The following is a 22,248-nucleotide window of genomic DNA, read 5'->3' on the forward strand; positions in this document are numbered from 1 at the left end:
GGGGAAATTGACCCATCTCAGAAACACAGCACTGCAAACGCTCCAGGGACAGAGAGGCCCACGCCCTACTCACCATGTACCACATGTTGGACCAAATGGGGTCGTTGAAATAAAGGGCCTGAGGGTCACTTCGCACCTGTCTCTTCACCCTGCGTTTAACTTCTTGTTGTTGGAGCCATTTCACCTACCAGGGGAGAAACGCAGTTATTTTTGTTTTAAAAACGATCTCCTGGTTTCATGTGGCCTCCTCGTAGGTGCTCCAGCTGTCCTTTTCCATGAACATCTGTGTCTATTAGATGTCTTGGATGGTAAATTCCAAGGAGATGTTTTCACTTCAAGTGATCATATTTGAAAGACAAGAACTAGTCTGGGTCTGTAGGGGAGGGAATAGGACCACTCTCATAGAGTTTGAAATGATTCTACTAAAAAAAAAAAAAAAAAAAGACCTTGTGAAGTTGCCAACAGATTCTCTGGTGACCCTTGTCCCTAATTAAAAGGAAATACGTGCAAGGGTATGAAAAGAGTGAAGAGAGGGGAGAAACCGGTCAAATGGTGATCAGGAGTTGGAAGTAAAATGTTTTACAGGGAGGATACGGTTAATTGTGATAATCCATATATTGGCATTTTTAGCAGCTTCTGCAAACATGGTACCAGAGCATGTACAGAAAACCTAAAAAGGGATACAGCGAACTATTAATAGCAGCAATTCCTTGATGGTGACACTATTATTCATTTAAAATTTTAAAATTATTTTAAGGGTTTTATAAACTTCTTTCAATCGGCATGATCTGCCTTCACAACCAAGGAAAAAAGCTTGAGAGGCAGGATAAATATTATTTAAGAGCAGGAATCCAGGAGGCTGCCTGGATTCAAAAGCCAGCCCCACACTCACCACCTGTGTGACCCAGTCGTTTAGCCTCCCTGGCCTCACCTGTATGACGGGCATCATTGTGGCTTGTCATGAGGGAGCACTGGCATATAAACTGGCATATAAAGCATGCACATCACAGCTTCGCACATGGCTGTGTTATCCTCACGTGTGTGTGTGTGTGTGTGTAAGAGTTTTTCAAGGTGGAAGAGTTTTTTCACTTTTGTTTATTTACCTATTTATTTTAAAATTTATTTTTTTATTTATTGGCTGTGTTGGGTCTTCGTTGCTGCGCTCGGGCTTTCTCTAGTTGCGGCGAGCGGGGGCTACTCTTCGTTGTGGTGCATGGGCTTCTCATTGCGGTGGTTTCTCTTGTTGCGGAGCACGGGCTCTAGGCGTGTGGGCTTCAGTAGTTGTGGCACGTGGGCTCAGTAGTTGTGGCTCGCGGGCTCTAGAGCGCAGGCTCAGTAGCTGTGGTGCACGGGCTTAGTTGCTCCACGGCATGTGGGGTCTTCCCAGACCAGGGCTCGAACCTGTGTCCCCTGCGTTGGCAGGCAGATTCTTAACCACTGCGCCACCAGGGAAGTCTGAGTTTTTTCACTTTTAAAAGATGTGGGACCTGAATCCCTGTGCCCTGAACCGAAACATTTTCTTGGTCCTGCTGCTATGGGCCCCCGATTCAGTACACCTCCCGCTGGGGCTTAGCTCTGCACAGGGGGCTGAGATGGGCAGGATGGGGGCAGCAGGCCCTGCTCTCAGAAGTTTGTGCTCCAGTCAGGGGCTCCCACCACACAGCACAGGGTGTGATGCAGGCTCCAAGAAGGCAACAGGTGGCCCAGGGCAGAGAAGGTGAAGGGGAGAAGGAGGATGGAGCCTCCGGGAGGGTGATGATGGGGGACCCTGGCTGACCTGGAGGCCAGGCCAAGGCCGGTGACCCCAGGGGAATGAAAGCACAAAGTCCGAGGGTCAAGCTGCTCCCCTCAGACCGCTCAGCCTCGACCTCCCCACATGGTCCTGAGGGAGGAGAGGACAGCTTCATTCACATCTAAGAGTGACGACTGATCTCAAGGCATTGTTGGTCACCAGGACAAAATGCTTAGAAAGAAATATCACAGCCTGTCCCCCCACCAATGTGACTTGTCTGCAAAACACCAGTAGATCAGCTTCCTGGGAAATGCCACAAAGAGCTCAAAAACAATTTGGATTAGGCACTAGAACAAGCCCAGGCCCAAGTCCTGGATCATTTATAGTTGCCACTGATAGATACTTCCATGGAAAATAAAACTGTACAGTGAGATACTTTGCTCATAACACCCTCTGATGGCATTTTGCAACTTCCTCATATATTACTGCCTGAACCAGAAAGCTTTTACTCAGTATCAAAAACCTAAGACTGTATTTCCTAACCTGCTAGGCAACCTGTTGCAAAGTACAGTGGTAGGCAAGCCACTGACAGCTCCTAGCTCCCGGGATGCTCCCGTCCACCTTGCCTGGCTGACTCACTACCCATTTTACTGGCACCAGTGCCTTCCAACTGTGGTGCCCACCAGGCTTTACTTCCTGTCCCAGAGGAGGTGAACCCTCCTCTTCCAAGCCTGAGTAGGTGACTCCCCCGAATCAGGCAGGTGACATGGGGAAGCATGTTGCCAGAAGTCACAAAACAATCCCCTAGTGGGATAAAAGAGTGAGGGCACCTGGCCTCCAGTCGTTCCTGGGCTCTGGGTAAGAACCCAACTTAACACACAGTTCTGAGGGTCGGCTGTGATGGCCCAGGGCCCACGGCAGAGCTGGAGGCTCTCCCTGTGGCGTGGTCCCGGGGCAGCCCTCTCCCGAGACAGGTCATTGTAAGACTCTGAGAGACAGCCAGGCACTGTAGGCCAATGGAACTGGATATAACAAATTACTCGCCAGGTCTGTGGAGGTGGATTCACAGGTGACCTCCCAGTCACAGAGGCTGACTCAGCCAGCAGTCACTTGGTCAGAGCCTGCTCCCCGTCTCCTCTCTCCAGGCTCCAGCCACTGCCTTGCTTCTCACCCAACTCCAGGAAAGGGCGGGGGCTCCTGGATCCCATCATCCTGGCCTTTCCCAGATTTGCCCTGATTTCTCTGGAGAGCACGACCCCCGTGGTCCCTTATTCGCTCACCAAAGCTGCACTGAGTCTCACTGTGTGTCCGGCGCTAGGTTCTAGGAACATGAGTATGAGTGTAAATACCACTGGTTCCCATCCAGGACCAAGGCCCCTGTCCCACCCTCCAGCTCAGACCCAGAGCTCTGCTTCAGGGGCCCCTCAGGTTGGAACCCAGAGCCAGCTGGCCTCTCCGGGAAGGTCAGGGGTGCCAATGACCCAAATCCAAGTGCCTGAAACTTTCGCTTTCCCAAAGGGTACCCTCATCACGAACAGTGATGCTCTTTATGACAAAGGAACACACAGTTCAGGATCCCTAAGGACGTGTGTCACTCGTGGAATTCATTCTTCTGCAGAGCTCGCAAACAGACGGTGAGCTGGAACTGACCAATCACAAGTACTGAAATTGAACCTGTGATTAAAAAACTTCCAACTAACAAAAGCCCAGGACCAGATGGCTTCACAGGCGAATTCTATCATTTAGAGAAGAGTTAACACCTATCCTTCTGAAGCTATTCCAAAAAACTGCAGAGGAAGGAATACAAGCGGTGAGCTGGTGGTGATGGGGAGAGTCAGGCTGGGAGGGGGCCAGACTGTGATGTTCTTCCTGTGATGATCTCTACGAGGAAAAGCAACCTGAGATGCTCAGGAGAACTGGCAGTACGCTTCCTCCCCGGAGAGGGCTCGTGCAAGAGGAAAGTCGTCATAGTTTGCTGGCAGTCTGCCCGGCTGTCACTTCACACTGTAGCTTCGTTCGTGCTCTGCTCATCAGATCCCTCAGAACTCCTTGAGGAGGTGTTCAGACCTTCTCTTGGTGAAAAAGGCAGGGGGCAGACAGCGGTACACACTGTCTGCCTTTCAAGGCCATAGGAATATACTTGGAAGGTAAGTCCTAAACCTGGGTAAGCCTGCAAATGAGTGGGCCTGGGGCACGTTAAAATACACATTGCGACTAAGCGTGCGTGGTAAGAGCTGAGCTTCTTAGGAAGAGAACCAATCACTCTGCAAAGCCTTCAGATCACTGGAGTGAAGGAAGGGGAAATATCGCTGAGAAGAAAGGCCCTGCTCATTCCACATCACTCTCTTTAGGTTTTGTAGAGAGTTGACTGGTGGCCTCCCAAAAGGTACATTCACCCAGAACCAGTGAATGTGGCCTCCCTTGGGAAAAGGGTCTTTGAACATGTAATTAAGTTAAAGCTCTGGCGATGTGGTCATGCTGTGCCCTAAATCCAATGACAAGTGTCCTTACAAAGGACAGGCAAAGGGAGGTTGAGACACAGGAGGAGGGGGCCTTGTGAAGACAGATTCCACAAGCTGAGGAGCATCTGGAACCAGGAGCTGGAAGAGGCAAGGAAGGACGCTCCCTGAGAGCCCTCAGAGGGACCACTGCCCTGCCGACACCTTAGCTTCAGACTTGTGGACTCCAGACTGTGAGATAACGCATCTCTGTTGTTTTAAGCCACCCAGTTGTTGGTCATTTGTTACAGCCACCCTGGGAGACTGATACAGGTTTAAATCACAGCCTTGATCAGGGTTGAGATTTTAAATGTTTGAGAATCCATGAGGCTGTCCTGCTAAACGGAGGATCCAGAGGCCCCCAGAGGATGGGCTGAGGCTGCAGGAAAAGCACTGGAGCGGGGGTGGGACTCAAGGCAGCAGCTCTTACCCAAAATTTTATTTCTTTTAATTTCGTGCAGGATCTTTGCCGTGACATGTGGGATCTTTTTAGTTGCGGCATGCGAACTCTTAGTTGCGGCATGTGGGATCTAGTTCCCTGGCCAGGGATCGAACCTGGGCCCCCTGCATTGGGAACGTGTAGTCTTAGCCACCGGACCACCAGGGAAGTCCCCCAGTATCTGAAAAACCAGAACAGAATGGCCATCCCAGTGTACCCAGCTCTGGCTGGCAGCCTCACCCACACAAGCCTGCAGCCCCCACCCTAACGGCTCTCCCCTGCACATCTCAGGGCCCTGGACACCTCTCCCCGCCGTTCTCTGAAACTAAAGCTGCCCCAAAGTGGGTCCTGCCCCCTATACCCAGGTCCCTCTCACCCTCCTGATTCTCGTAACTCATCAGCACTAAAGCCCACCTGTCCCCCAAGTCAGAACAAAGCTGGGATCCTCTCCAACACGAGTGTCACACATTCCATCTCCTCAAGGGGTCAGGATCCCATCCCCAAGATTCACCATGGCAACGATCCCCTGGCATCTGGATGGTCACGTGACTCTTGGGGTGTCCCTGCCCCATGACCAATGCATGATGCGGTCTGACCCCCAACCAGGGCCTCCTCCAGCCCCGCCTCTCGTCCCCCCGGCTACCCCCCACCCGCAGGCCTGACTCTCACGGTGCCCCTTCACTGGGCCAACTTACTTGTGTTCCACTTTAACCCTCCCCACCTGGCATCTTTCCCTGACACTCAGGGAGGCCAGGGTGGCCCCCCGGGCTCCTGTGCCCCCACAGGTGTGTGCGTGGTGACGCTGCCTCCACCCCAGGACATGGACATCATCTGTTCAGAAGCCCATTTTCCCCCAGAGGGAGGGATGCGTCTCCGTCACGCTTGTTTCTCCAGCTCTCAGCCAACACCTGCCTGTAACAGGGACCTGCTCGGCAAAGATCTGCTGGCAAAGATCTCCTGTCCTCCTTCTTCCTGAAAAGGCAAATTGAAAGCTGACGCTGCAAAGTTAGGTGTGTCTCTGCCAGGGACGAGGGGCTTCCCTGACCTGACTTGTCCGGCACGGACCGCAGCTGTGGTCGGATGTGTCCAGGGTCGGTGTGACTACCCTCTGCTCCCCACTGGCCCGTGCGGACAACGTGGGCTGTGTTTCACTCACCGCTATACTTCTGTGTGCCGGGTGATGCACAGTATACAGAGGAGTTCACTAAATGCTCCCTGAACGAAGGAATGAAGTTAAATGAATACGCTTCAGGTATAAAATATGTTGTAACCACAGTCAGACTTTCAGAAACACTTTGGAGTAGACAGTGCGACTGGGTCTTCATGACCCTCAGGTGACCTCCGTGGAGTTTTTGTGGAAGATCAGTGATTTTGGACAAGAGCAAGGTTTGTCACCTGCAACCCCAGCTCAACACAGAGTATCTCTCCTGGGCAAACCTCTATAAACCTGTATAAAGTGTCTTGACCTCTTCAAAGTCATATTTTGAAGGTGGGACTTCACTCTGACCCTCTTCCTTTTATCCATTTTCTGTATGTTTCCTGTTAAACATTCTTGTCACGAAGACTTTATCATCTTCTCATGATGAGATGAAGAGCAACGCTTTCTTTTGGAGGCAACGCTTCCTCCAGCTTTCTTCTTGAGAAGTCAAATTAAAATTCGGTATCTGTTGAAAGTCGCTCTGTAGATAAGAGGAGGTAAACTTAAAAGATGCTAGAGGGACTTCCCTGGTGGTGCAGTGGATAAGACTCTGCGCTCCCAATACAGGGGGCCCAGGTTCAATCCCTGACCAGGGAACTGGATCCCATTTGCATGCCACAACTAAGGAGCCCTGGAGCCTCAACTAAGGAGCCCACTTGCCGCAACTAAGACCTGGTGCAACCAAATAAATAAATAAATATTTTTTAAAAAAAAGAATGTTAATAAACTATTCCCTTAAAAAACTTTATGTTTTAAAAAAAATAAAAAGATGCTTAGAAAGAAGCCATGTAAACGAGCAGGATCCCAATCTGCACTGCCGGTCGTACAGCTGTCCGAGCGTCGTCTAGGCAGGCGCGCCTTGGGCAGCCCCAGCGCATCCTCCTCCCGGGGCCACGGGCACACTGCCAGAACAGAAGGCAGCCTGGCACATCAGTCCTGGGTTCAACAAGCGCAAAAGGGGGTTGCTGTCACGTTGTTTTCAAGTTTCCTCCTAGGAGCCAAGGCCACCAGAGAGAGCATGAATGACCCCTGCATTCCACCCAAAGCCACCACACGCCTACGCTCTGCCCTAAAGCCGTCGACCTCTAACGGGCTCCACCAGGCTCGGGAAGCCCCAGGGCATCTTTAGGAGCTGGTAGGTCCTAGAAGGGGCTCCAGGGCTTTACTCTAAGAGGGAGCTAAGGCAACAAAGGCTGTTCTCCGAGATCCTCGTCCCCATACCCTCCAGATCTCCACCGGTGCGAGGGGAAGAGCAGTGCGTTCTATTTAGGGTTCGTGTTCATGCACAGCTGTGTCCAGGGCAAGGGAGACAGCTCTGGCCAGCTTTCCCTTTTCTTTTCCCCTTATCTTCATCAAAGGACATTTCATTCTGTCACTGTGTAAGGACAGGGATTCCCTCCACCGTTTGCTGTGACAGAGGCAGCCCTGCCTGCAGATCAAGGCAAATCCTTGGAAGATGTCAGAGGCCAGACCCCCAAGTGTCCAGGGGCCCCCAGATCCTCAGGCCTCTTCCAGGAGAGAACAGTGCAGCGGGAGCATGGGGGAAGGTCAACCTTTGACCCCGTCCTCTGTGCCTCAGCCTCCAGCTGAGGGAGGGGCCGAACCAGCCCATTTCCGTGACCCCTGCACTCAGCAGCCTGGACCCTTACATCTCAAGTCCCGTCAACACCAACTGCTCTCAACAACTGTCCCAACACGTGTTGGGTCAACTTCCCACCAGCTGAAGAGCACTGAGAAGTTAACTCGCCAAGTGAGGATTCAAAGAAAGGAAAATAATCCTCCCTGACAAGTGCGCGTCACCTTACAGTTTGCAAGGCGGTCCTTCTCTCAGGACAGGCAATGGTTCAGGAACGTAGGAGCTGAGTGGTAGTCAAGCTGGGGACTTCCCGCCTGGGGCCCAGAGATCCTAGAGGACGGAAGGGCAGGCTTACGTCCCAGGAACCCCCAAAAGCTGTATGCAGAGCAGCGTGGACATGAGCACATGACTTCTTTTCTCCTCTGGAGAGAGAGAATGTCCACAACTTCCATCAGCTTTGCAGAGGGGCCTGTGATTCCGACATGGGTAAGAAGCATGGGACTCAGCTGGGCTCGTGGAGGTGGCAAGTGGATTGGGGTCGGACTGCATACGAGGATTGATACTCCCACGCTTATCTTCCTGGGGCAGAGGGCACCAGCCCCACAAGCGAGTGATGGTTAAACAGCCTTGTTAGATTATGTCTCAGGGAGACGCTCAAGCCCTCCTGAGGGTACCACCTGGGGTGGGGAGGAGATGCCGGGTTGCTATGGAAATCCATGAGTCAGGGCAGTAGAAGAGGCAGAGGAGAAGGAAGACGAACCAAAAATCTGATCTAACTCAGCCTAGGAGACCTCCCCCTCCTCCTCCCACATCACAGAGGCAAGCGGGGACCCAGGCCTGTCCCCCTTTCCTCAACAGGCCACTTCTCGAATTCGTTCTACCCAAGCTGAACTACACGGGCCAAAAGGTGACCACTTACAGCTGGTGAGAGCCGGCACCACTCCTCCTGCTAATACTGGGAAACATGAATGGACTTCGGGAAATCAGGGCTCTGACGGGAAGCACCGCATCCCCAAGAATCACCTGCCTCCACTCACACAGGACGGACAGGCGGCCGAAGGAGCCCTGCTCTCCACGGTCACCAGTCGGACGCCGGTCAGCACACTGCCCGGCTGGCCCCATGTCTGTCGTTCTGCAGCCTGGTGAACTCAAGCCCTCTTCAAGGCTTTTGTCACAATTTAACCAAGGCCACAAGATACTTCTAAAGTCCTTTAGGTAAAAAGAAGTTGATGAGCAAATGGTAACAGATACAACTTGCTACGTGAACCTACTCCCTGAAAACTGAGATCTGTTTCAATAAACACTGACTAAGGGTCCGTCTGCTATTTACTGGGTAGCCTGCCGGACCTGGAGTGAAAGCAAGTGAGGGCGGCCCTGGCCCTGGAGAACGTGACACCCCCCGGCACAAGGCGGGCTGTGTGCGTCTCACGCCGAGCTCCCCCCGCCCCCCATCGCCCTGCCTCTCACGGCTTCTGCCCGGCCTCGCGCTCCAGGCCTCCTGGAACCACCTGCAGCTCCCACCAGCCGTGTCCCTGGTCCCTGTCATTACTGGATCCCCAGCAAATGAAACCCCTCCTCGCTCCCACCTGGGCCTGCGGTCCTGGCACTGTCTCCAAGGCGGCCAGGAAACAGACGTTACAGGAACAAAGTGGGGGCCGAGAGCCGATGGATGGGCTCCTTACCACCCTCACGGCGCTGGGAACCTCAGGCAGGGGGACGCCCAAGTGACCACTAAACCCTTTAAGATGGTACGTCCCCTGCAGCAGCGGGCAGCTGCGAACACGGCCAGACGCACTCTGGCCCTGTCACTTCCGTGCTGGGACAAGATCTGAACAGTCACGACCCCTCCGCTCCTGGAGTCCCTGGGGAAGGCAGATGCTGAGGGGACCTCGCAGACCCAGAGCGCTGACACCCAACCGCTAGGAGCAGCCGCTGAGCCAGCTCCCGGTGGCGGGGATGCACAGGCCGAGACCAGAGAGAGACACAGGGGTAGCCAGTATGTGCAAAGGCTGCGCAGGGGGAAAGGGCAAATGTCATCCGATGAGGATCTTAAAGGCCAGCGTGGCGGGGGTCCAGGGGCCACAGGGAGGCCAGACCAAGGGGGACCTGGGCAGGGCATTCCCAGGGGCGGTGGCACCATGACAGGCGTGTTTCATAGGCTCCCTCGGGACAGTGGAGAGCAGACTGGTGTTGGGCAAGGATGCCCACAGCTGGCCAGTGAGAGGGGCCGTGCAGCGTCCAGGTGCCAGAGGACAGGCCTGGGGCACGGGCTGCATGGGTGGTGGACGGAGGGTGGGGAACGGGCATGGGGCAGGGGGTGGCTTCTCTGTGAGACAGAGGTGCGGTCAGGGATGGTCACTCGGCTTTGGGATGCGGTGACTTTGAGACATCTTGGAGGCATCTAAGTGGAAGCGTCAAGCCTGCCGGTGAAATCATAAAGCACCATCTTTTAAAGCCTATTTGAAAATCCTAACTGCTTACCAACTGGTAGCGTCCAGTTCACTAGACCCAGCAGGGTTGTGCTGAAACGTGAAGAGACAGCTGAAGCCCTGCTGTCCCCACGCGGGTGAACCTGTCGGGCCCCGTGTGGCAGCCCACCCTCCCCCCAGCCCATCTCGCAGTTCATCAACCCCCAGATCAATGTGGTCACTTCCTGTCTATGTGCTGGTATTTGCCAGGAACTTTTTGTTTGTTTGCACTCCAAATGGCTCTAGCACACAAGACTGTCAGATAAAATTCCCTCTGTGGTTAATGGAAAGATCTGCTTAAACGTTGCATCACTGCTGGGAAAAAAAAAAACCTGAGCTCTGATTACACTCTGGGGCAAAGTCCCATCCTACAAAACAGAATGCCCACTCCGGCCCTGGAAATCAGTTTCCAGCTCCTGAGCGTTGAAGGACTGAAACAAAGCGTCAACCCGAAGCCTCCCACCACCCCGGAAGGAGCCACCGAGGGCCCCCCAATAACATCTTTATCCTCCCATTTCCGTCATCCATCTGGCTGAGCACGCAAGGGAAGGGCTGAACCAGAGTCATCATTCTAAAATGTAAGGGTTGGAAGATGCAGCAGCAGTGTCGAACTATAAGCCAGCTTGGAACGTAATCAGAACAAGTAATTTTTAAAAAATTTGGGAGCCCTTACAGCTATTGGCTGGTGCTTCAGTAACATCCACCCTTCTCCCGACTTTTGGCAAAAGAACAAGTTAAAAACAAATGCCCTCAGTTGGCTTAAATGACAGCCCTGGGAAAAACCCAGTGACTGATACTGCACCCTGAGAACAGTCGGGCTGTTCTCCCAAGGAGAGGGCTGGTCCACAAACCCCTTCGAGCAAAATGGCCCTTTCCAAAGGTGGTTAAAAACATCAAGTAAAGGTGATTAAGAATGGAAGGAAAACAACCGCACGGTGCTGGTGCAAGATCGGAGCCAAGGGATGCTTAATAAACGTGCGTGCACGTGTGGCTGAAGTCTTAGATCTTCCCTCCCGCTCGCGTGTTGCTTCCATTTCGTTCACCAAATGTACACTCTATCAGCGTTCACACGAAGCAGGGGTGGATTGTAAATTCCATCACTTATCAAAGCAATTTTATACAATAGGGACTGGAGCTAATTAAAATAAAATACCATCTGCATTCGATTGAGCTTTATCCTAAACCCTATAACATTCATCTCCAGTTTGGTCATTCAAACACGATGGCAACCGCATTCCAATGACTCTGAATAATATTAAATCATCTTTTCCCTTTCTCAATAATATTAATTACACAACTCTCCAATCGAGAAGGTGACACAAAAATGCTTTGCTCATGTGGGAAAATGTCCTGGTGCTGCAGGACAAGGTAACACTAAACACTTTTGTAAAATAGCTAATTTTACCCAATATTTCACTGGAACGACTAGGTAGAGTAAATATTAGAGTGACAGCTAATTGATTTGGTTTGCATTAAAACTAGACTGATTTAAACAGAGGCATTTCAGTCACAATTCTGAATTTGTATTCGGAATTGGGTTCAGATGTCTATGTGCGTTCCCTGGGGCTAAGCATTTAATTAGAACTGTAGGAAACAATCAGCCAATCACGTGGGAGTCGCAGGCGGTGCTGGAATGTGAGGGCTGTTTACCTTTTCTCTCTTTCCTCTTTATTGGCAGGATGGTCTGATAGCGGCCCTGCCAGGAGCTTATTAAGAAGCTCTGTACAAAGGGGATTCTTATTTGAAAAACTTAACTGCCATAGCCTTTGGAAGTCTCTCCTTCCTGCTCTTTCCTTCAAGGACACAGCTGATGACCGGAATACCCTGCCCTCAGACCCAGACTGAATGCCGTACTTTGAACCCACCCACAATGCCCAAGCCCATCATCTCAGATGCCTTGGAGGAGGCTGGCTGGGGCCCGCCCGGAATTCTCCTCAGCGGGATGCTCGGGCTGCAGTATCCTGCTCCGCTGGTGCTGACAGAGCGGAGACCCGCTGGGCGGGCATCTCTGCATCCCCTGGGGCACAGGGCCTCACACCCAGCAGGTGCATAATTAATATTTTTGGAAGGAAGGATGGAGGAGTTGAGTTGAATACCTTTAAGAGTTTTAAAATTTAATCACTAAAAAAGAGTAGGGGGGGGGCTAAAACACAGATTACGTCTAACTAATAGAAATAGTTCTAACAACTGAGAAACAGCTTCATTCTCCAAAATCCCTCAGGAAATGAGACAGGCTGGGACCTGGGACCCTTTGCCGTAGTGCTTGCACCTGGACAAACGTCTCCTCAAGCGACAAAATACAAAGAAACTACAAGGGACTAAAAAAGTAACTGCATGCGTGCACAGCTGGGGCAATTTAGGGACAGCAAGATACAAAAAGACCGAAAACCCAACTGCCACTTCTGAAGAGCGGGGAGCAAATGCAGGGATCAGGAGCAAACGCAGGGTACTGTGCGTGGCCCCTGCACTCACTGCCACCTAAGCCACCCCTCTGGCCCGAATTCTGGACAACCCCTACCCTCACCCCATATAAGGAACAGGCTCAGCCCCCATCAGGGAGCTAGCAACGGTACCTGTTGTTTGTTCCCGCTCCCCTCTGCTGCAGCGGGGCCCCAATAAAGCCTTGCCTGAATTTCTTGTCTGGCCTTTTATCAATTTCTTTTGATTAGGAGGCTAAGAACCCTCGTCAGTGACAGAAAGGGGACCAAGAAATCCACTGTCCCATCCTCTTCTCATTGCACATCTCTACAGGGCTGGGGGCGGGCAGGGGCTCCCCCATGCAAACAGCGCGCACCTCACTGTGACTCCCTCTGTGGGAATGATAGCTCCGAAGACTTTGGACAGAGAACAAGCATGCCGTCCTCACAAGACAGACCACTGCTTGCTTAAGAGAAATTGTGGAGGGCACTGCAGCAACTGCCTTCCTAGCTTAGAAACGTCTCCGCACTCTGACAGGTGACTGGTCACTGCGAACCTCAGCCCCCCCACCCCGCCTCCCCCGACCCCGCAGCCGCATAGAACCCACATGTCTTTGGTGACGGGCTGGGCACTCTGCACTCAGCTCTACGGTGATTCGGGTCTGCTGGCCCTTCTCCAGTGGCCCCATCCTGTGGGAATGAGCTACTACCACCTGGCTTTGCTTCCGAGAGGAAAAAAAAATACACCAGCCCCTTTGAAAAGCATTCCCTCAAGCTCCATGGCATGAACACACACGGGTATAAACACAGCCCCAAACGGTCAGGTGGGAGGATGCATGTAAGCTGCCTGAGCACATACTAATCCCTTCATAAACATTAAATTCCTGGGACTTCCCTGGTGGTCGAGTGGGTAAGACTCTGTGCTCCCAATGCAGGGGGCCCAGGTTCGATCCCTGGTCAGGGAACTAGATCCTGCATGCATGCCTAAACTAAGAGTTTGCATGCTGCAAGTAAGAGTCGCATGCTGCAAATAAGAAGTCCACGTGCTGCAACTAAAAGATCCAGCATGCCACAACTAAGACCTGATGCAGTATGCATCCATGCATAAATAAATAAACAAACAAACAAACAAAACAAAAACATTAAATTCCTTTCCCTGCTATGAAGGAAGAATGGTATTAGCACAATATTTGCTATCTATCTCCTTCTGTCTGTCCACCCACCCACACTTCCATCCATCCATCCTTCTACCCACCTATAAAATGAACTCAGAATCATACACTACATGTCTACCTTGTCAGAGCCCAACTGCACGAATTAGTTTCACAGGGACCACTTCCTCATGTTCTTAAAACCAGACCACCACAAGGTCATGTCCTGGAGAAATGTTTTAGGTACAGTTCTCAGGGATACACCATCTCTCCCACTACCCCCAGCTCTGCCAACACAAAAGTATCCACGATTATCAGTGGGGTGGCTTGGGACAACACCAAGGCCAATTTCCCCAAGGAAACTTTATTATCCATGTTCTCTGGGGATCACTGAAGGAGTGACACGTGCCAGCTTTGGAGCCCAAGTGAACATTTCACACATTGCTTTTAAGAGAAGGTGATTTCCATGTTCTAAAACTACGATTTACCAATGGCCTCATTTCTTTGTTGGGGCTGCTACTGCTTCTCACGTGAACTTCACTGTCCCTCATAGCGCTCAATGCCCTGTGACATATCACATATTCTTCTATAGACTGTCAGCCCCACCATCCACTCTGACAGCCCTGCTGTGGACACAGCGTGACACATAGCAGGTATTCCAAAATCACCTGGTGAATGAATGAAGTCATCAAAGGCTCACTTGACCATCTGACATTTTTAATCTTACCAAGTGTTGATTGATATTTGTCAAATATTAATCTAAAATCTATGCAGAAAGAAAGTATAATTAACCACCCAATAAATATGAACTATACTAAAAATGTCAGCCTCTTTTCAAATTACATCTGTTTTCATCTCAGAGATCACAGGAATTTTTAAGGAAAAAAGAGTTATATTTACTTCCCAGGTTTTTAAGTTCATGGTAACCATTAAGATATGTGTTATGACAATCACAAAAACATCCACTTGTCCAAATTCTAATTTCATTATAAAAACGCTAGCTTGAATTGCATAGCCTTTATGGGTAAGATTCACACATTTATCGCCTCTGACTACTGTGTATTTTGTTGATCTTTAAAGATTTAAAATATTAGATCTATAGTCATTTGATTGTTACTTCAAACTGAAGTCAAGAATTTAAATTCCCAAGTCTCCCAAGGAACCCGAATATTTGGAGCCTTTAGATGGTCTGATATGCAGCTGCACATCTTTCTTGTTTTATTCCAAGTGGATATGGAAAACTAAAGGCTATCTAGAATCCCATTAAAATCCAGACTCAGGCATTTTCAGAACCACAGACCCAAAAAATAAGCAAACAGTACCCTAGGCCCTAAAAAAGCACCCTGCATAGGGAGCAGAGATTTGTACCTGGGGGTCCATCCTGAGGAAGGTGTGAGGGCCTCTGCTACTCAAGGTTGATCTTTTAAAGGTTTTGCTATGATAAAAGTGGTAGTAATCTTCCAGGTTTCCGATCTGCAAAACAAGAAGCAGGATATCACCAGTCAATACAGTCTTTCAAAATTCTGCATCCCACAAACATCCTCCTCTGAGAGGCCCGTCCTGCTCCCAAAGGAAACATACCCTTGGTTACACTTCCCCACTCAAGTCTCTGGCAGACTCAGCGTCTGTGAACATGAAGGTCGATTCAGAGACTCCTTTTGGATAAACAACACTAGGTAGTATTTTCCAATGAAGCACACACTCCCCAAATCTTGCGATGAGGTCATATTACTTAAAGTTTGTATTATCTTGGCCAAGTTTTTTAGACATGAATTAATGTTCATTTAGGGTCAAGCATCCCTGAAGTAGCTGAGTTAGTGTCAAGTCAGGTCTACACCAAAATATTCATTTATAAACAAACTCCATCCTTTCCACCCCATGGGTAAACTGAAATATCTAAGAATGAACATTCACTCTCAAGTGCAACAAGGGAGCCAAGGCAAACACTCGGACTCATCTGCTTGGGGATTGCGGAAAGGTCAGCTGAGAACATCCAAGCCCCCAGGGTGTCCCAGTTTTCTGCCAGCAGTGGTTTGTCAGGACAGATTTCAGCCTGAGGCCTGGAGGGGACGTGGAGGGGCGGTGAATGTGGCCCTCTGATGGGCTGCTCCCGCTGGCCACTCCCCGCAGCACCGACTTGCTCTCGTATCTCACGACCCTGGAGCATAAGGACACTGTTCTCAGAAGACCTGCTTCTCGTTCTAACTTCCACTGGTTGTTGCAAACAGCTGGTTGGTCACCATCCTTGACAGCAGAGCTTTCTAACTGAAGAGGAGAGCTTTCTGACCAAATACTATATAGACTCTCACGCTGCCCTTCTCAGGCTAAACCATCCTAGTTTCTTTTCCAGCGTCTGATTAAAGAGTGAATTTAGGGTGAATTGTCCTCTAGAGCAGTCAGATGTGATGATGAGCCTAGGTTTCCAGTCAGATAGACCTAATCCAAGCCCTGCCCACTCCCTTCACCGCCAATGATCGTGTGATCTCTCATGCAAGATTCATCTCCTGCAAATCTCAACTCCTCACGTGTAAAATGGGGATAAAACTGCTTACCCCATGCAGTTGTTTAAGTAGGACTAATGTCCACCCAATTCACCAAGACCTTCTACTCACAGACATTGCATCTGCTACAAGATATCCCCAGCAGAGTGGACCGGCCCAGGCAGAGACCTGGAGGGACGTGGAGCTTCTGAGTGGCCATTTCCACATCTTTCCACAAGAAGATCAAGCAAGTATCCACAGAGAGAGCCCACTTTACTACAGCCCTCAGCGCTCATTGCCAGAAAGCCTGGCAGTCTGGATGCATCCTGTTCTTGAGCTTCTAGAGACACCCACTTGTCCTTGAAATAAAGAACGTCCTTGTTCACTTAAGCTTGCTCCAGGGTGTTTCTGTCGCTTACAAGCACGGAACAGTGAATACCGTGATCGTCATGAGGGTAAGCAGGTATCATCTGTACAGTGCCTAGTTTAGTGCCTTGAACCTAGTGGGTGTTCGAGAAATCCTGGCCGTATTGAGAGCTGGGATTCTCTCTCTGGCTCTTCTCCAAGGCTCCTTCAATCCTTCACTGGGTCTAGGACAGACCTCAACTCAACCATTCCTGCTGGGTGACCTGGGCTTCAGACCCTCCATGAGTCTTAGTTTCCTTGTGAGAAAACTAACTACTACTTTTAAGGGCTGCTCCAAGACTCTCTCTCTATATATATGTACAGAGTCAGGTACAGCTCTTCATATATAAAGAGCCAGCTGAGTGCCCAGCAGGTAGTAAGTGCTCTATACATAGTTTTCTGCAATTATGATTCTCAGTTCATTTCCTACCTCAAGACACTGCTCTACCATCATAAACCTCATTATTTCTGCCCTATTTTGCACAAAAGCACTTTTTTTCCTCCTCCTACAGTTAACTGCTCACTTCTTCAACAAAGTTAATTGTTATGTATGTCAAAGGGCTCCTCCTAGAACAAGCCAGAGCTGTTATTTAGCAATAATGGAGTCTTAACTTACAGCAATGTTTAATCAGCATGTTTGCTTATAAGCTGCTACCTTCCCTGGGAGATGTTTCACAACTTTTGGTCTTTTAACTCCAGGCATTCAAGTCAATTTCCACTGAGGGACATGGAGAAACTAAGAGTTGAATCAAATTTGCTGGCAAGGGGATGGATTAATTGAAGAGCTGCTGACCCTAAGCAGACCCATGTCAGGGTAGCCCTGGAAGCCATTCAGGGCAGCACCTGGCCTCAGAGCAGCCAAGCCTCTCTTCAAAGGCCAGTCCCAAGGCCACCCAGGCCCCTGCCTCTGCCCCTATCCAGCTACATCCCGAGCAATGGCTCAGAGGGTCTGAGCTGACAGGAGTCATTCTCTTTGAGCAATTCAAGGGAAGAACAGATGGTTCTCACAGTCCTGACCCAGCCAACTGCCCCTGAGGGCAGCAATGGCCAATGCCACACCTGTTTGGAAGCTTATATCCAGCCCAGCATGGAGGCTGAGGGTCTGGGTTAGGGTTAGGATCTGGGGAGGGTGAGGGCCTGGGTTAGGGTTAGGTTAGGGTTAGAATCTGGGGAGGGGGAGGGTCTGGGTAAGGGTTAGGTGCAGGGGAGAAGGGGACACCAGCCAAGGCCCCCCTCCTGCCCAGCTGCAGGAAAAGCTGGAATCTGACTCAGGAAAAAAGGGGAGGGAGTTGGGTCACTGGCTATTCAGGAATCTGGAAGCGGCCCTCCAGATCCCCCTGAGATTTTGTGCACCTCCATCCACCCTCTGCCCCTCCAGAAGCCAGTGTGAGAGCATGGGGAGAGACACCTTCCTTCCTTGAAACCAAAGATTTGAATGTCAGGCAAACATAGGCCTGACAGGGCACGGGACAGAAAAGGCTGCCTGACGCTGGAATGACTGCAAGGGTAGGAAAAGGAAGGAAGGAGGAAGACAGGGCCCAGATGCTCAGGAGGGAATCCAGATACTGTGAGAGGCCTGGGCACCCTCTGCAGCTTGGATGAACATAATATCCCGAAGGCTGTGGCTACACTGTGTGGTTATCAAGTACTAACTCATTCAGAGCAGTGGCGGGCAGACGATGGCCTATGGGTCAAATCTGGTCTACGTTCTGGTTTTTTACATTAAGTTTTAAAATTGTGGTAAAATAGACATAACACTGATGATTGTAACAATGTTTAAGCGTATAGTTCAGGGGCACTGGGCACATTCGCTCTGTCATGTAACCGTCACCACCTTCACCTCCGGAATCTTTTCATCTTCCCAAACTGAAACTCTGTCCCCGTTACACACGAGCTCCCCCTCCCCCTCTCCCAGTCCCGGGCGCCCACCATCTGCTTCTTGTTTCTGGGAATCTGACAACTCTAGCTGTCTCAGCAGGATCATTTGCCCTTTTGTGACTGGCCTGTTTCCCTTAACATGATGTCCTCGAGGTTCACCCATGCTGTAGCAGGTGTCAGAATTTCCTTCCTTTCTCAGGCTGAATCATATTCCATTGTGTGTACAAGTCACAGGTCGTTTATCTGTTCATCCACTGATGGGCACTTGGGTTGCCTCTACCTTTTGACTACTGTGAATCACGTTGCTCTGAGCACGTAGGCAAGTATCAGTCTATGACCCTGCATTCCATTCTTTTGGACATACACACAACTCCTGTTTTTATAAATATAGCTTTACTGGGGCACAGCCACCAGCGTCCACTTACCTTCTGCCCACAACTGCTCTCATGCTGTGATGCCAGAGGTGAGTGGTGGCTACAGAGACCCTCTGGCCCCCACGCCTAGAACACGTCACATGTGGACTTTACAGAAAATGTCTGCCAACCTGCGATTTATAGCATTTGTTGCTGAGTGTGTCTAGGGAGTCCACCAAAGTCTCTGAGGTTGGACATGGTTTCTCTAAGGGCTGGGGACCACCAGTCCACACACCGAGGGGCTCTGCTTAAAAACACAAGTGCAGCTGCAAGGCCAGCGCCTTCGGCATCTTACCTAGTCACTGAGCTGCCCTTTCTCCAAGCACCATCCTTGTCTGATGCCCCCCGGGTCACTCCTGTCTGTCTGACTCACGCTGTGCTGCCCTCTGCCCAGCTCGCCCCCTGGCATCAGGCCTGGGTCAGGAATATGAGGTTTCCGAGACAGGCAGAAGGTTGGAAAGGATCAAGGGATGGCAGAGCAGGAGGCGGGTGCCCTGACTGCAAGTGGGACACAGCCCAGCTTGGATGACGTGGCATTTACGACATAGCCATTTCCTGCCCCGTCCCCCCTGCCCACCCTGTCACCTCCCCCACCACAGCCGTGTCAACCCCAGTTATGCCCTCCCCACTTGGGAGCTGCCCCTTGAGCTCTCCAGGTACCTTCGTGAGATAAGAGGACAGGAGGGCAGATCACTCTGGGGACGTGGCCACTGGCCTGGTTAAACACGAGGGACAGCTGACTGTCCTCTGGCCTCACAGACAGGGGTGGGGGGAGGAACCACGGAGATGACCCCATTTTAAAGATGGGAAGACTGAGGCCCAGCGGGGTTAAGCCCAACGTTACCCTCAGGGTCTCCCAATTCCTGAGCCAATTCTCCGCATTGTGCCCACAGACAAACAGGGGATGAAATGTTACACAGAATGACAAACAGCTACACAGTCAGGGCTCAGGACTACTGCTACACTTTTGCTGCTGCTTGAGGGTCAAACTGACAAGAGCGGGAAGCAGAAGAATAGACAAAAAGGTGGGGTTGGCACAAAGACGTCTTAAATTCAGGGTAATCCCCTAAGAAAGAAAACATTCTAAACTAACACACCATTGTAAAGCAATTATATTCCAAAAAAGATGTTTAAAAAAGAAAACATTCTCATTTTTACTTGGCATCTGCATTGACATTAAAGTAGGCGCTCGTCCTGGCTCGGCAGCCCTGGCCATCCTGGATGCTGTCCCTCGGCCTGGCCTTGCTGTGCTCCCCTGGCCACCACGCCCATGCTCTGGGCACCGCTTCCACAGCCAGCGCCTAAGCAACCTGCTCCGTCAACACGGGGGCGGCGGTTGCAACAGAGCCCTGCTGCCCGAGGGCCCTGGCAGCCTCCTCTTCCTCCTCCGGAGCACGGAATAGAAGCTCTTCTCCGTCCTCCCAGGCTGCCTACCAGTCCTGCTCAGCGCTGAACCCCCAGAACCTCAATCTGTTCTTCCTCAATGAATCTGGTCTCCAGTCTGCGAGGTGTTTTTTGTTGTGTTTTTCGGGGGTGGGTGGGAGGGGAGTGTCGGTCACGACATAAAATTTCTATAAATGCTTTTTCTCTTTCGTATCCTTCATATTTTCACAATGCGTTAATTAGAGTCATTCTCTCAGCCTGCCACTACAGAAAATGAACAATCTGCTGAGTCTGTGATGCTCCCATCCCTTCACTCGACACTGATATGTAATTATACACATTAGTTGATAAAACTGGTAACATCATTAGAACATCGTTAAAAATCTCGCTAAGAGTTCTCAGCCAGAACATTGGAAGAAACGAGATCAAAGAACCCATAGTGAGGAGAGCTGGATGTGGTTTCTCTCTAACAGATTCCTCTGTTACAGGGGTCCCCAACCCCCAGGCCTGTTAGGAGCCGGGCCGCACAGCAGGAGGTGAGCGGCAGGAGAGCGAGCGAAGCTTCCTCTGCCGCTCTCCATCGCTCGCATTACCGCCTGAACCAACCCCCGCCCCCGTCCGTGGAAAAGCTGTCTTCCATGAAACCGGTCCCTGGTGCCAGAAAGGTTGGGGACCTCTGCTCTTTTAGACACTTTTAAAAAAACCGGGACTTCCCTGCTGGCGCAGTGGATAGGACTCCAAGCTCCCAATGCAGGGGGGGCCCAGGTTCGATCCCTGGTCAGGGAACCAGATATCACATGCATGCCACAACTAAGGAGCCCACCTGTCACAACTAAGACCCACTGCAACCAAATAAATAAATATTATAAATAAATAAATGAAAAGAATAAAAAACAACCTAGTCATATATGCACTCAGTATAAAATCTGGACGGTAAACAGGGTATAGAGTTACAGGGAACAGCAAGTCCCCCTCCTCCTTTTCACAGCCACTAAGGACCCCGACTTTTGCTGGGGGCTCCTGGTTCATAACAAGAACAGCATCCAGGCCGCAAGCTGAGAGTCTAGATGCATTAACTTGATTCTTGCAACGACCTTATGAGGCAGGTGCCAGGAGCGCCCTCATCTTGCAGACAGGGAAACAGAGGCGTCACTTAACAGAGTGGTCAAGTGACTCGCTCAACCCCCACCACCACGCAGCACAGTCAGGAGGTGAATCAGAGTTCACACCCTTAACCACCGCCCCTCTGCCTCTAGACACACGTGCAGCAACTGCCATGGGGATCCCACTCGTCTCAGTCTGGTCCCCGGCAGCAGTTCGGTCACACACAGCCCAGTGCCTCACGGGGCTCACGTTCCTTCCTTCCAGCAGCAATCGGCACAGACACTATTACGGTCCACGCACACATCTGTTGCACTGTGTCTGTGTGTGAGTGTGTGTGTGGATGGATGGGCATGGAAATGCGTGTGTCTGTGTATTCATGTATGTATGTATGTATATAGATGTATGACTGCATGTGTGTGTACACAGATGTGTGTGTGTATATATACACATGTTGTGTATTCACATTTGTGTGTATATTTATGTTTGTGTGTATATAGTTGTGTGTGTTTATGCAAGATTCACACATAAATGGCCCTGAGATGCAACCAGGCAAGTCTTTGGTTTTCCCACAGCCCTCACATCCGAGTGGACCTCCAGGGCCACTGCAGGTCACCCTAATTCAGAACCTCTGCATCTGAGGCTTGGAGCAAACCTGTTGTGGGCCAGACCTGCCCCCAGATGGAGGTGCTGGTTCTAGAGGACTGGAACACAACTGGGCATGTAGATTCTGAAACCCATCCCCAGGAGACGCTGAGCTGCAGCCACGGATCATGTCAAACCCTGAGGACAGCCCTTTCCAGGAGAAGGCCCCTACCCTCCTCCCCTTCCTGCCTGGCACTCCCCCACTGGCCCTGCCTGGAGCCCTGAGCACGGTGTGCTGGAAGGGCTGAGTCCTTCCTGTTCTCAGCAGACCACCTGGGGTGAGACGACCCCAGCCACAACCAGAGCATCCATCCTTAGATCAACACCATCTTGCTGCCCTCACCTCCACACAGATCCGTTCCTCCTCCCGAGGAATCCCTCATCTTGGTGAGGCACCACCGTCCTCCGCGCGCATCCAGCCATCAAACCCTCTGAAAGCGACCTCTTGAAAGGTTCTCGAGCCT

At 51.0% G+C, this 22,248-nt stretch overlaps 1 protein-coding gene and 1 non-coding gene across 7 annotated transcripts in view; one reads left to right on the forward strand and one right to left on the reverse strand.

Moving 5' to 3' along the window:
- The window catches only part of PCSK6 (proprotein convertase subtilisin/kexin type 6), a 190,256-nt gene that overhangs the window by 128,496 nt on the left and 39,512 nt on the right, over window positions 1-22,248 (reverse strand). For all 6 annotated transcript variants that reach the window (XM_060293711.1, XM_060293713.1, XM_060293712.1 and 3 more), the window contains exons 2-3: window positions 14,848-14,952; window positions 74-184 (exon numbers count right to left, since the gene is read on the reverse strand). In XM_060293711.1, the coding sequence (XP_060149694.1) occupies window positions 74-184; window positions 14,848-14,952 (216 nt within the window). The remainder of the gene's footprint in view (window positions 1-73; window positions 185-14,847; window positions 14,953-22,248) is intronic.
- On the forward strand, window positions 13,221-13,293 carry TRNAG-CCC (transfer RNA glycine (anticodon CCC)). The gene has a single exon. It is a non-coding gene; the product is annotated as a tRNA-Gly (tRNA).

This window comes from Globicephala melas, chromosome 2, assembly GCF_963455315.2.
Source record: "Globicephala melas chromosome 2, mGloMel1.2, whole genome shotgun sequence".
Classification (NCBI taxonomy): Eukaryota; Metazoa; Chordata; class Mammalia; order Artiodactyla; family Delphinidae; genus Globicephala; species Globicephala melas.